At 39.3% G+C, this 14,381-nt stretch overlaps 1 protein-coding gene and 1 pseudogene across 1 annotated transcript; both read left to right on the forward strand.

Annotated features, from left to right (window-relative positions):
• Positions 1-3,400: 3,400 nt before the first annotated feature.
• LOC139453713 (uncharacterized) lies at positions 3,401-5,297 on the forward strand. Its single transcript, XM_071235188.1, has 2 exons — positions 3,401-3,778; positions 5,172-5,297. Exons 1-2 carry the CDS (start codon positions 3,401-3,403, stop codon positions 5,295-5,297), a joined length of 504 nt encoding a protein of 167 aa, XP_071091289.1.
• A 953-nt stretch (positions 5,298-6,250) lies between these two features.
• LOC139449029 (transmembrane protein with metallophosphoesterase domain-like) lies at positions 6,251-12,249 on the forward strand (annotated as a pseudogene).
• The last annotated feature ends 2,132 nt before the right edge of the window (positions 12,250-14,381 follow it).

The following is a 14,381-nucleotide window of genomic DNA, read 5'->3' on the forward strand; positions in this document are numbered from 1 at the left end:
AGGTGAAAATATGACTAAGAGACATAGGAAGCTGAGAAAAAGTATGCTCTTACCATCAGAATAGTGTGCCTGTGCTTTGAACTCCTTCAGCACCAACCTTTTTGTCCTTATCGGGCTCCGATAGACTTACATCTGTTAACTAACAATGAGCCCATTTCAACTTGGAAGGATCACGTCATAGCACCAGTGGAGACTGCTTGAAGGAGACTGAACACAATAAAATGGTCTTATTATAAGATTAACAAGTATTTAGGTTGGTTGCCAAAGGTCATTGGCAATGTCGTAAAACAGCATTTACAGAATATTTTTGTTTCTGTCAGTGAAAAAGAAAATGCCTTTGCCAACTTGTCATTTATCCCAGTCATGTCAACTGTTAAGGTTATATACTTGTTGATTTGTTAACAGCTAATTAATAATGCATATTGATATTGATATCAAAGCCATAATGCATGGTTCTACATTTTTACCTTGGTCAACAGAAAAAGAAGACAAATTGTTGATTCAGATGTCATATGCTATTCAGTATGTAGATTCATGGCAGTGGGTGGGTATCACCCAGTGCCTGAGACAGCAGTTTTCATTAAAGTACAACACTGAAATAATTAATAAAATGTTAATTGAAATCACAGGACAAGTATAAATCTATCATGATACTCAAAGAAATATGTCCCATTTATAAAATATGTCCCATGTCATAAAGTCTGACATACCCATATCTCAGACAAAGCTAGGCATACCATACCAGGGGTCACGGGTGGCTCAGTCATCTAAGGCGCCGCGATTCGCTGTGCAGTCTCTCGGGCACGCCAGAAACCTATGATCATGGGTTTGAATACCAGTTAGCCACAATTGTGTTTCTAGGTTTGTCAGCACCATACCCGTGCTTGTGGGTTTCACCAAAGTGGTAAACGTCTGGGACCTGCATCACGTCAGGCTTTCCTCCCACATTAAGCTGACACGCCATGATTGACTGGAATACTGTTTAAAGTGGTGTTAAACCCAACTCACTCACTCACTCACCCATACCATACATACACATACCCACCATACATACAGGATTGGAACACTCATCCATACATGCATACAATACATAATCGAATCTTCCATACATACATGCATCCATTCATGTTCCACACACATACATACAAACGTTCCAAACACACACTCACTTGTACAAACATACATGTACAAAAATATACATTGTATCCAAACCAGGCATACAATACAAACACTATACATAACACCCTTACTTTTCTATGTATATTTTCCCATATATAATTGACCATACTATACCTACTTTACCATACTATCCACACTTTACACACAGACCTTACACACCACATATTTCATATGGTCCAGAATGTATTTACCACACATGTCATATATATATATACATACAGAACCTACATACTACATCACACATAATTATCATATGTACACTGCATACAGGGCCTACATACTACATCACAGATCATATGTACACTGCATACAGGACCTACATACTACATCACACATCATATGTACACTGCATACAGGACCTACATACTACATCACACATCATATGTACACTGCATACAGAACCTACATACTACATCACACATCATATGTACACTGCATACAGGACCTACATACTACATCACACATCATATGTACACTGCATACAGGACCTACATACTACATCACACATCATATGTACACTGCATACAGGGCCTACATACTACATCACACATCATATGTACACTGCATACAGGGCCTACATACTACATCACACATCATATGTACACTGCATACAGGACCTACATACTACATCACACATCATATGTACACTGCATACAGGGCCTACATACTACATCACACATCATATGTACACTGCATACAGGACCTACATACTACATCACACATCATATGTACACTGCATACAGGACCTACATACTACATCACACATCATATGTATACTGCATACAGGGCCTACATACTACATCACACATAATATGTACACTGCATACAGATACCATACCACATACCATACAAATCATTTGTGCATGCATACAGAACTTAAACACCACACATATTATATATATATGCATACAAAACCTACATACTACATCACACATATCATATGTACATGCATACAGAACTTACACGCCACACATATATGGTCATGCATACAGAACCTACATACCATACATATCATATATATATATGATACATGTCATAGACGAGGTCAGACAGGATACACGTGAACGATTTCAAGCATCAACTATCAACCTAGCTGCCAAGGCACATGGATCTTCCTATCCCCTAAAGCTTTCCTGGGATCAGAAGGACTCGTCATATAATCAACCACCTAAGAAGAAGTTTGTTCCCTCCGGGTAGGATTCATTCCAACTGAGTCGGGGGTACAACAAGCGTCAGTCATCTCAGGAGTCTTTTCGTCAGTCCGACTACAAGAAACGAGGATCCTATCGCCGTGGCAGATCCGTAGGCAGAGGTGAACGCAAGTTCTGACTTCAGTGCCACCCATTTCGCCATTATAGACACTTGCGACCTTATTACTTGCGACCATGTTACGTCTATGGACTGGGATTTGAAAATTGTATTTCAAGAAGCATCCCATCCTGAAATCTCATGCCAATTTCGTCTAGTCGGAGTCAAGCTAGTAGCAGCAAATCTGCCCGTCAGGAAGCCACTAAAGAAGTGAGCCATTCAGAAACTATCTGAGACCAACAACACCAAAGGTTTTTATTCTCCGGTATTCTGAAAAAGAATTCGCCCAACATGAGGATGATCATCAACTTGAAGATCCTCAACAAGAATTTCCAGGTACCTAACAACGCGTGTCGGTCCGACGTTGATTAATGTACAATTTGCATACTCATATCTGCAAGGGGCCGACATATGGTTCTCAGTAGGAAGTGACATCTTGGTGACGATGGCTTGTGGTATATACAGTTCTACTTTATACATGTTGATATATACATACAAAAGACACTATGTGCCTGGTCAGCACATAGTGGTAGTGGTTGTTGTCTAGGTGCCCCGGAGTACCCAGCCTAACCCTAGCTAGGCTAAGGGTAAGACCTTTCTTTTTTCTTTTCTCCTCTCTGGACCAAGGCTTATATAGCCAAGGTCAACTGACATTTAGTAAGTAATAAATATAAATGTAAACAGTAAATCACCAGTGACATACTTGCACATCCTGTTCAGGATGGCAGACGGTCGATGTACACAAAAATGGGGATTAACAAATAGGATTAGCATCTAATAAATAACAGCAATTAAGTGTTTCAAGGCATAAAGATGTCATTGCTCCAGGGTAATGAGCCTTTGCAATCAAATGTTCTTCAGACAATTGATGTCGTAAATCAGTCGCTATGACATACCTCCTCTAAAGTTCTAGATGGAATCTGTAGGGAAGTTGTGGTCGACTTTGAGGACAGGAGATTGGCTCATCAGCCTTGACCTACAAGACGCCTATCTTCACGTCCTAATACACCCATCATCATGGAAATACCTGCGCCTCGCAATCAATGGCCAACGTTACGAGTTCCAGGTCTTACCATTCGGGATATCAATAGCCCCTTGGCTGTTTACCAGGATTACAGCGCCAGTCATCAGGTTTGCCCACCTCAAGCTAGTACGAATCCATGGTTACCTGGGCGATTTCCTTGCTGCAGACCAAGAAGAAGCTCAGCTGCACCAGGACATACCATTTCTGGTCCAGCTTATGACCCACCGAGGCTTCCGAGTCAATCCCTCCAAGTCTGAGACCACTCAGGTTCAAGACATCATTTACATTGGAGCGAGTTTCCAACTCCACAAGGGATATCTATGTCCACCAGAAGATCGATTCGTCAAGACTATTACGATGATTCAATCCCTATCAAGTCAACCCAGCAGGTCTCTAAGGTGCTGTATGTCTCTTCTTAGCAAGGTTGATTTCACATCCTCTACAGACAAGCGCCATCCTAGCATTGAAGATACGTCTCTCCCAAACATCAATCCTCATAGCCACGGATAACACCACAATAGTGGCATACATTCAGAAACAAGGAGGAACCAGATCCAGCTCTCTGAGGATGGAGACGACACGATTGTTTGCCTTGGCGGACTCCATCAGTTGCCAGATGGACGCGAGACATATTCCCGGGAAGTTGATCATCCTTTCCCTTTCCCCCCAGGGGAGAATAGTGGCATCTGAATGGATCTTACATCCCCAGATCGTTGCTTGGATAACCACTTTATGGTACATGCTGCATCTAGATCTCTTTGCCACCTGCCAGAACCATCAACTTCTAGTTTGTCAGTCCAGTTCCCGATCCAATGGCTCATCAGATCGATGCACTATCGATGGATTGGACGGGTCTATTTGCAAACACATTCCCACCATGTTGTCTCCTAGACAAGGTCAGGAGATGGATTGCATAATAATCTTGATAGCACCAATCTGGCCCAAAGAGTGTGGTTCCCCATATTATTAAGTCTATTACCTCTCCGTCGAGATCCGTTATGACAACCCAAGTCAAACATTTTCCATGACAACCTGCCCATCCTACATCTAGCATCTGGAAGTTATCACACAAAAGATGCAGACATCCAGGTACAGAAGCTGTGGCAAGATCATGGAGACCTTCATCCTCCCTTATATATGACAACAGATGGGATAAGTTCGTCCAGTTGGAGAAGACGACAAGGAATTATAACTAATACAATCTCCATCCCTATGGATTCAACATGATGGACTCTCAATTGGAAACCATCCCATTCTAAACAGACTAATGAGATCCTTCCTACCAGAAGCTGTTTGTACACCTCGTATCTTCCCCAAGTAGAATCTATCTGTTGTGTGATCGGCACTTTTAACAGAACGTTATGGGCCCATGGCTAAGGCCACCTTACTCAAAAATTCAGGAAAGCATCCTTCCTCCTAGCCATGGCGACAGCAGCTAGAGTTTCAGAACTCCGTGCTATGGACTAATCTAGTCTCACCCATGATCGACATTCAATCACTCTAAGGTCGCTCCTAGATTTTGTAGCCAAGAATCAATCTTCCACCACAGGGCCGTTGGGCCATAGACACTATACAATTCCTACCTTGGGACCAACAGTGGATCACCCAGACAGACTTTTATGTCCGATCAGAGCTCTCAAGTTCTTTCTCTCGGCTACAGACCCAGATAAACGCCATCGAGGAGACTATTAATAACCTGCAAGCCCCATTCCAACAAGGACAAGAGTTAGAACCGGAAGTGACGTCACAACCGGACGTGACCTCAGCACCGGGAATAGCAGTATAAGGTCTATTTACCTTTTGGTACTGCGTGTCATCGTATCCCAATGGCACTCACACTATCAGTCACGGCATTGTCTGGTCTTTACTTGACTTACTGCAACCATATAACTGGAATATTGTGGAGAGCAGTGTTTTACAACAAACAAACAAAACTTTCAGACAGAATCTCTTGCTCATGGGATCGCACCGCCTCCTTACTCTCGTCTGAATTAAACAAGTACATGGGACCACAGCATGGTACGGATTTGAAATAAACTTACCTTTTTCTTTCTTTAGTCAGTGAATGTACTTTTACACTTTAATTATGACATCAACCTCCATTACATCATGACTGGATTGTCTGGTCCAGACTCGATTATTTAAAGACCGGCGTCATATAGCTGGAATATTGCTGAGTGCGGCGTTATCATCATGATAAGATACCCATAATGATAGATCTACGCCTGAATTTATCTAACTGGTAAGATAAATTATTTTGCACAGTTTTGGATCTGCAACAACAAAAAATAGCCGGCCTATATCAGGTAAGATTGGCCCCGAACTTTATTTGTAGGATACATTTCATAGCAATTTGACACGACTTGGACTGTGTTATTTCCCTTGAATTGATATCCCTTACAACAACATTATCCTACACGTTTGGTAAATATGACATCAGAGTATGCTGTTTATATGGACCTAGCTAATTCTTTAGTTTTGCGTTTTTAAAACATCTATTATTTGACATGAAAATACCATATGTAGCGGCCATAAAATTTCCGAGTCCCGTGATGGGATTCGAACCACGGACCTTCTGATCAGAGGTCGGACGCCTTGTCCACATGACCAAAGAGGTTAACCCCGTCAGCAAGCTGACAAGGTAAGGATGTCATCTGTAGGATGACTCCACGCCCTGCTACACATATAAGAAACATCATACCTATTTTGGCATTTCACAAGCGACAGCGTATATACAACATGGCGGTCTCATTGGGAATAAAGGTGGCTGCCGTCTTGACAGTTTTGCTTGCCCTCATATTGGGCGAGTTGTATGTCTTGTCTCTCCATTTGGAAACAAAGGCGAGAATGTTAAGATTACAGTTCGTAATTCTGATACAAGCATTCTTGATTCTTTTCTCCAGATTTGTGTGGAATAACTTCTCGACTATGTTCGATAAGCCGTCACAGAAGCAAGGGTTAAAACATGTCAAATATTCTGATAAAGATCTTCATCAGATAGATGTGACTCAACCTGATCTTAAAAAGTGGACATTATGGAGAATTATTCTTGTGACTTACTTAGTATTATGTCATGCGAGTTACTTTACGAATTTTTATTTCATTGGTCGAGAACCATATTTTATAGCATACAGTTGTTATGCAGCACTTGGACTGTTGTTTCAAATAGTCACAGGTTTAGTGTTTGTCAAGGTTATTCTGTTCTGTTTAAGAAGCATTTCAAGTAGAAAGCCTGTCTTTTCAAAACAAAGGGAATTACAGCTTGTACTTTTTTATGCTATTCTTTTATGGACATATGGTCTCTATAATGCTGCGAGTCCACCAGTTGTAAAAGAAGTCCTTATCCCAGTCAGAGGATTGCCGGAATCTCTTGGTGGATTTAAAATTGTGCAGATATCAGACATTCATCTAGGACCGACTGTTGGAAGATGGAGACTTAATAGGAAAGTAAATATCATTAATGAGCAAAATGCAGGTAAATATGAAAATGAAACATTGATTTCAAGCATCATTACATTTTATGCCATAGTGTGTCTCATTCAATAATTCCAACACATGATCACAACCCACTTGGTATTATCTCTGCAATATGGTGAAATAGGAGAAATATGTATCAGAATTATTGTACTCCTGTGTACTGTACGCCTGTGGTCATCGGTAGCAACACAGCCCTACTTCGGAAGTGTTATCAATGTTATTTTTTGTAACTCAGCAACTGAGTCTAAAGACCATAAATGCATCATTTTGCTGGATACTTATAAACCTTCTGATGCCACAGATGTTGACATGTTAATCATGTTTATGTAGAGAGAAAAATGGTATTCAACATTTTTCTCCATACATATATAACACAAATACCACTTTTGGCCAGTTCAAAGTTGAGTGAATCAAACAACTTTGTCATGTGTATTCCTGATATATTGCATGACTGTAAATGTCATAAATTATTTTCTAATATTTGCAAAATGGTTGACCTTGTATTCAACATGTTCAAGGAGACATTTGAGCTTTTAATGTTGGCATGATTTCTTATGGTTTCAGATGTTGTTGTATGACTGGAGATTTTGTCGATGGAAGCGTTGTAAGCCTCAGGGAAGCAGTAGAACCTGTTAAGGATATGCAGTCCAAATTTGGGAAATATTTTATAACAGGTGCAGTTTGTATGTTTGTGACTTTTTCTTTATTACAATGTATTTTGTCTATATCAGTTTAGTGTTTTCTTCAAATTCAACTGTTCTCATGCATATGTATTTTACACAGTGTTGACTCTTAATTATGTTAATCAAATTAACGACAAAGAAGGGGCATTGGTTGGTACTGTCATAAAAGGTTGCCTGAATTCCTTGTGCAGAGTTCCTCAGATAGGCAAACCTGGTTTCTAAGTGGTGAACATCTAAGAGCTGCATCACTTCATAATTTCCTTGCACATCAAGCTGCCATGCTGCCATAAAACTGAAAATACTTTTCAAAGTGATCAACCAAACTCAGTCACTCACTTGTAATGAAGATCTTGGTTTGATTGGCCCTGTGTACAATAAGTGAAACATGTAAACTGCAAAAAAAGCTCAGTTACATCAAGGGGTGTCATCCTCTGTCATGATGTCAATGTATTGATGAAAGTTAAATGTCAATTCTGTATCAATACAAGTTTTTGAATATCCATACTAAATTAATGATTTCCTGCCTCAGACATGACTATATTTTGATACAGAATAACTACTTTTGTCATGTTAATTGATATATTGATATACATGGAGGAAATCCCATTACAGGTCACGCCAAAAGTACCTTTCACAAACTATGACAGACGAACGTTGGTACTACTTAATTTTGTTTATCCGACATACTTTTAATCCGGCATAATCATATGGAAGCAGCCATGTCGGATTAACGGGACTTGACTGTATTATGTTAACATTAATATCGATATATCGATACTAAATTTTCCAACCAATGACACCGCTAATAGAACCACACTAAAATAATGATAACCTCATAATGCTCAGAATCCTGTGAAGATTCCGAGTTAGAATGGGTCCCCAGCTACCTAAGCTGGTCATAATAGGAAAACAAATAGATTGCTTGGTCAGGTTTACTGACTTGGTTGATGCATATCATCGTATCCCAATTGCGTAGGTCGATGCTGATGATAATTGAATTGTCTGGTCCAGACTCGTTTTCTTACAGACTGCTGTCATAAGGCTGGAATATTGCCGAGTGCGGCGTCAAACAAAAAACAAACAAAAAACATAATGCCCAGCATTCTCAGGATAGTGTTTGTGGTCTAGTGGAGAGCATCTGCCCAAAGAGAGGAATTAAATTGGAGTCAGTGTATGATATGCTAAAGTACTCATGGAAATGAAAAAAAATTGTTTTGCTGGATTTAATAATCGACACAAAGCATTACGTAGATGTAAATAAGAAATAACAAAACAACTGGAAAAGTACTAGTCTGGATTTGCTAGTTTTATCTCAGTGCCCAATACAAAATGTACTTTACAGGAGGTAATTTGTAGGCACTTTCAACATTCAAAAATATAACTTAGTCCAAATTGACATAGTAGAAACAGGCTATAGGCATTATGCAAATTAGCCTGGAATTCTTTTTATCAAAACAACAATAAAAATAACAGCTATGTTTATGTACATAATAATAATGACATGTAAGTTGTTGTTTGAGAAGGGAATATGTTACTTTTACATTCTGATATTTTGACGATGATTCACTATCCCACAATGCCACTCACAAATCACTAACTACTTACAAATCACATGCATGTGGGTTTCAAGCACCTGTTTTCACCTGTCGTCAAGGTGTCATAGGTCATGGACATTCACCTTGATCTACCAACAGCTGGTTATGCTCAGTTTCACAATAGTCTGTTTTGTTCATATTTTTACACACTTTTACGTGTAAAAAGACATAAAAACCTTTGATACGCTGTATTTGTGCCAAGGCCCAATTAGTACTAATTGAGTTGTTTGAATATTTATATATTTTGTATATTAACTGCATTTATTTAAAATCTGAGATCGAAAAAGCAGGGTTTTTTTTCATTTCCGTGAGTATCTTTAGTAACCATCATGGAGTAGATTGAGTGTTGGAATCAAGTCAAGAGTTTCTTGTATCCTATTTATTGTTCCGAATTTTATTAGGGAAATAAATGTGCTTTGAGAGTTCCCAGTTGAAAATACTACAGCAGAAAACCTCAAGCACCACGTCTTAGCATGCTTGGTCTTAATTTCAGGCACTAATACAGTCTGTGCCAAATACTTGTGTGTCTGCTAGCCTAAACTTGTACTTTGTATTATCAGTTTATTTTTGGCTTAGTACATGGACTAGGATGAACCAATTTTTCAAGACCAGGATGTTTTTGTTACTAGACTTGGGCTTTGGAGTAGTGACTGCTACATAAACACATCTAACACTGAGAATAATTAAAGTAATAATTTAAATTATCATGCATTAAACGTATCCCATTGTATCAGCATGGTCATTTCACCAGGAACCACGTCATCATCTGAAAATATGACGAGTCTTTGAGTTTAACCAATTGTCCGAAAACCCGAATCTCGTAAAATTCTGTTTGGTCTAATGAGCCCAGCTAGTTATCATGGTAATAGTCTAATAATAACTTCAAAATCTACAGAAAATGATGCTTATGTTCAGCAAGTAGATTTAAAAATGGTTGGCACCAACTATAAAAACTTGCAACAATACATATTTGGAAACTCTGTTTGTTCGCTTGTTTGTTTCACAATGTTTTTTGGGGGTTTCAGGCAATCATGAGTACTATACAGGCGATGTAGACAACTGGTTCTCTCACCTCCGTGGTCTCGGTTTTGTTGTGTTACACAATAGCAATGTCAGACGTCCCAGTGAGAAACTACCCACCAAACAACAAATATGCCTTGCTGGAGCAGATGATATTGAGGCTTTAAGGATTGGGTGAGAGACAAATAAGAATGTTCTCATGCTAGTCAAAAGACAGGGAACTATGAGTACCTGCTCAGAGACCAATACCCAACACTACGTGTGCAGCAAATGTCGACTACAATTCGCAGGTTGGAATTCGAAAATTATTAGTTATACATTGTTGAATGCTATGTTGAAATACCTCTGAATTGAACAAACTAAGAAACAAATCCTATGTTTGAACAACATGAAAATGTGTTTTCCAATGTGCCAGCCAAGAGCACTTAGGAATTCTAGATAAGTCCATGTAAGAACAGGATAACATGTGGAGGTTATTTGACCAAGCTGATTGGGTGTCATCGTGCCTTATAGCATGGATGGTTGCTCATGCTATCGACCACTTGTTTGGCTAGCCAAGACCAATTAGTTTAAGGCCACAGTGATATTGGTGGAATACTGCCGACCACACACAAACCAGTTGACTCATTTATCTATGTGAAACATGAAAAAGTTACCGTGGATATCAGTCACTGTCAGTAAACATTGGAAAAAACAAGACATGACACCATTTCCAAGAACCATTGTTGCCAACTTCTGATATCAATTCATCCAGTTTTGTTGCCAGCAGGAATGAAAACAACAACATGGAAGTCATGGGTCACTAACAAGTGAATAAACAGCCCAGTCTTGCTAAAATACAATGTAAGAACTACCGCCAATGTCAAAAGATAGGTGAAATAACACATGTGGGTATTGTGAAAGCTTGCAGATCTGTTATGTAAATATTCAGGTACGGCAATCACGGGATGAGGCTGGAGGATGCTCTGGGGTCATGTGATCAAAGTCAGCCAGTAGTTCTTCTTGCCCATCAGCCGAAGGCGGCCAAGACCGCTCTGGACTCCGAATACAGAGTTGACGTCGTCCTCTCAGGTAGCCATTATTCAAAGCAGCAAGGAGCCGACCTTTCCATCTCTTGGGGTGGAGTTGGCTTTTCCTTTAAATGTCTAAAGTCTCCATGATATTATTAGTTAAGATGGGAAATATCAGAAAGTGTCAGTGTGGTACAGGTATTGTCTCTCAAATTGTTTTGAAAGTTTTGATTTGCCAGTCAGTTGCTGAACTTCCATCCACATCCACAGATAATTCCATTCTACTAATGATTAAGTTACCGATATAATATGACTAAGGGGAACAAGGAAAGGTTCTACCTACCGGTATTTGTTTTATCTACTTCAACATTTCCACTCATAAATGAAGACAAACAATGATGGACACTGTCAGGACTCAGCAAAGCATCCTTTTCTCTCCAGTTATCTGATTTCTGCTTGATTGGATTCAACTCTATATAAATTAAGTATGATCGCCCTCTTTGTTATCATGAGCATCAAAGTAAGAACCCATCATACTTGTGATTGAATGATAAATTTGTGAACCTGTAACACTTGTGGATGGGGCTGTTTCAATCCCTGGAGACGCCATGTTGGATGCTGTTCCATGAGAGCGAGTACGCTCCTTTCTTTCAAGAAGGACTCATATTGCCTCACTGTACGCTCGCACGATCGTGCGCCTTCCTGAACACACCTCAGTAATGTATTCCTTCATACTTGGCACTTTCTTATCTATTACAGGTCACACTCATGGAGGACAGGTCTTCCCAGTGATGATTGGGAGCTATTTTTTACACCCCTTCTTTTACGGACTATATCGCTATGGGGAGTCCAGTCATGTGTATGTGTCGATGGGTACTCAGTATTGGGGTATCCCTGTCAGGATCGGAACAACAATGGAAGTCACAAGGATAATACTCACTCAGGCTCCATGACAAGTTATACATATATATGAATGGTTATATCTTTTCAGTTCATATAAGGGACGGTCGGGTAGCCTAGTGATTAAAGCGTTCACTCGTCACACCGAAGACACGGGTTCGATTCCCGACATGGGTACAATGTGTGAAGCCCATTGCTGGTGTCCCCTGTCGTGATATTGCTGGAATATTGCTAAAAGCGGCGTAAAACCATACTCACTCACTCAGTTGATATAACATGAACAAAATATGGAGAATTGTGCACTTAGGAAAGTGGAATTACAAATATGTGTTTTAATGTTGTTACACTTAAACATTGTTAAAGATGGCACCTGTAACCAATCGATAGAGCCATGTCAGATTCTATATTATAAGTTGCAGCAATATCACGCGGGCTACATGGGGTTTTATACCACGAGCCTAGGTATATGTGGCGGGGTATACAAGATTTATTACCCCGCTGCGAAATATATTATCCTCCAAGTATTTTATCAAGATCATGAGGACCAATCAGATCTCATCATTCTGACATGTAGGTATGATAAATGGAATTACTAGGCCATCCATGTTATCATGTGTGTTTCTCAGTCAATGCTCAGGTTGAGAGGGTGCAGTTGGTTGGAAGAAAATGAATAAATAAACAGCCTTTGGGTGAGCCTGTAGAAAATACAACTGATTAGTTGTCTGCTTTTGAAGATATGTAAATAATATGCTCCTCTATTATATGATATTATGATATTCAAAATACAACAGTTGCTGCATTGGCATTCAGAGGTTTTAAGGAGGAAGTGTTTAAGAGCTCTGAAAACAGGGAAAAGAAAAATAGTCACAGTTACTTCCTTTCTTTAAATGTCCTTACAATAAAACACAGCAGCCTATGAGCAGATATGAGAAGGGTAATTTAGGACTGGTGGATGTGAGAAACACAACTAAACTCAGATGGCCTTATTGTGTTCTGGTATAACTACATACACATTATACCATAGGTATATGATGTTTTGTTGAAGATTATTATGCACCACAGCTCATATTGTCCACATATTAACATTGAAATTAACTGAGCATAATGCCTTGATACAAGTACAGACAAGTAGATGCAGAAATGTGAGGTACAGACCCTTTTTGGACCACTGTAGTCCTGTCGGTACATTTTACCAGTAGAGATTTGACATAATGTCATTTGTACACTTGTGTTACAAATGCCATTACTCCTAACAATATGGATGATATTACCTCACATGACATTACACATGCCATTATATTCCACCATTGTTTATACATTGACGATGACATTAAAATGATTAAATTGTTACAAAGGCAACAACCAGTCCGGGGAATTGCGTTAGATCAGTGCCCCTTTAAGGCATTATATTAGCCAGGTAATATCACATTGCTTTTCTTATCATATTGCATTTTGTGACTTTGACATTAAATGTAACTTGCCATTGCACTACAAACTATGTCGCCCATGAGGATATGTTTAACATTGATTACATTGTCAGATTATTACCAATCTCATTCAAACCTTTACCTCTGATATGACACCTCTCTGCATAAAGATCTCTGACAACAGCTCCATAGAGAACACATCAGGTAAACCCTGAGCCAAGTTTGACAGCCAAATCCCAAAGGTGTGTGAGCTCTTGAGCCATTAACATTTTTAGTCTACATCCCTTCACTTCATTAAAATGATCAGGGTACATCCCTTCGGAAAATGTTTTTTTATGACAAAAGAAAATCCAAACTGGACACAGATATTCCTTCAATGGTACTTCCTTGTGGCTGTAGATGTTGTGGCTTACAGAAACAATAAGGTTAATGTATCCACACTATAATGGTGCAGCCTTTATTATTTACTTTTGGAACTGGTTGTTTCAGTTCATTTTAGAAATAAAGAAGTCAGATATGCTGCTCATTTGTACCGAGAATTGAGAACTCTCAGTACTGATGGACTAGAAAAATCACCTGATGTAACCTCTTGTGGATGGGTTGTCAGATCTTCACACAAATAAGTACTGTATCAGAGTTACAGATGTGATTTGAATGAGATAATGTATCTGAGGCAGGTCTCGATTCTGTGGTGGGTTGTCTCAATCATTGAATATTCAGAGATCCATTGTAATAAGGCATCAGATATACAGCAATGT

Source organism: Haliotis cracherodii, unplaced genomic scaffold, assembly GCF_022045235.1.
Source record: "Haliotis cracherodii isolate W230 unplaced genomic scaffold, xgHalCrac1.p SCAF_10, whole genome shotgun sequence".
Taxonomy (NCBI): domain Eukaryota; kingdom Metazoa; phylum Mollusca; class Gastropoda; order Lepetellida; family Haliotidae; genus Haliotis; species Haliotis cracherodii.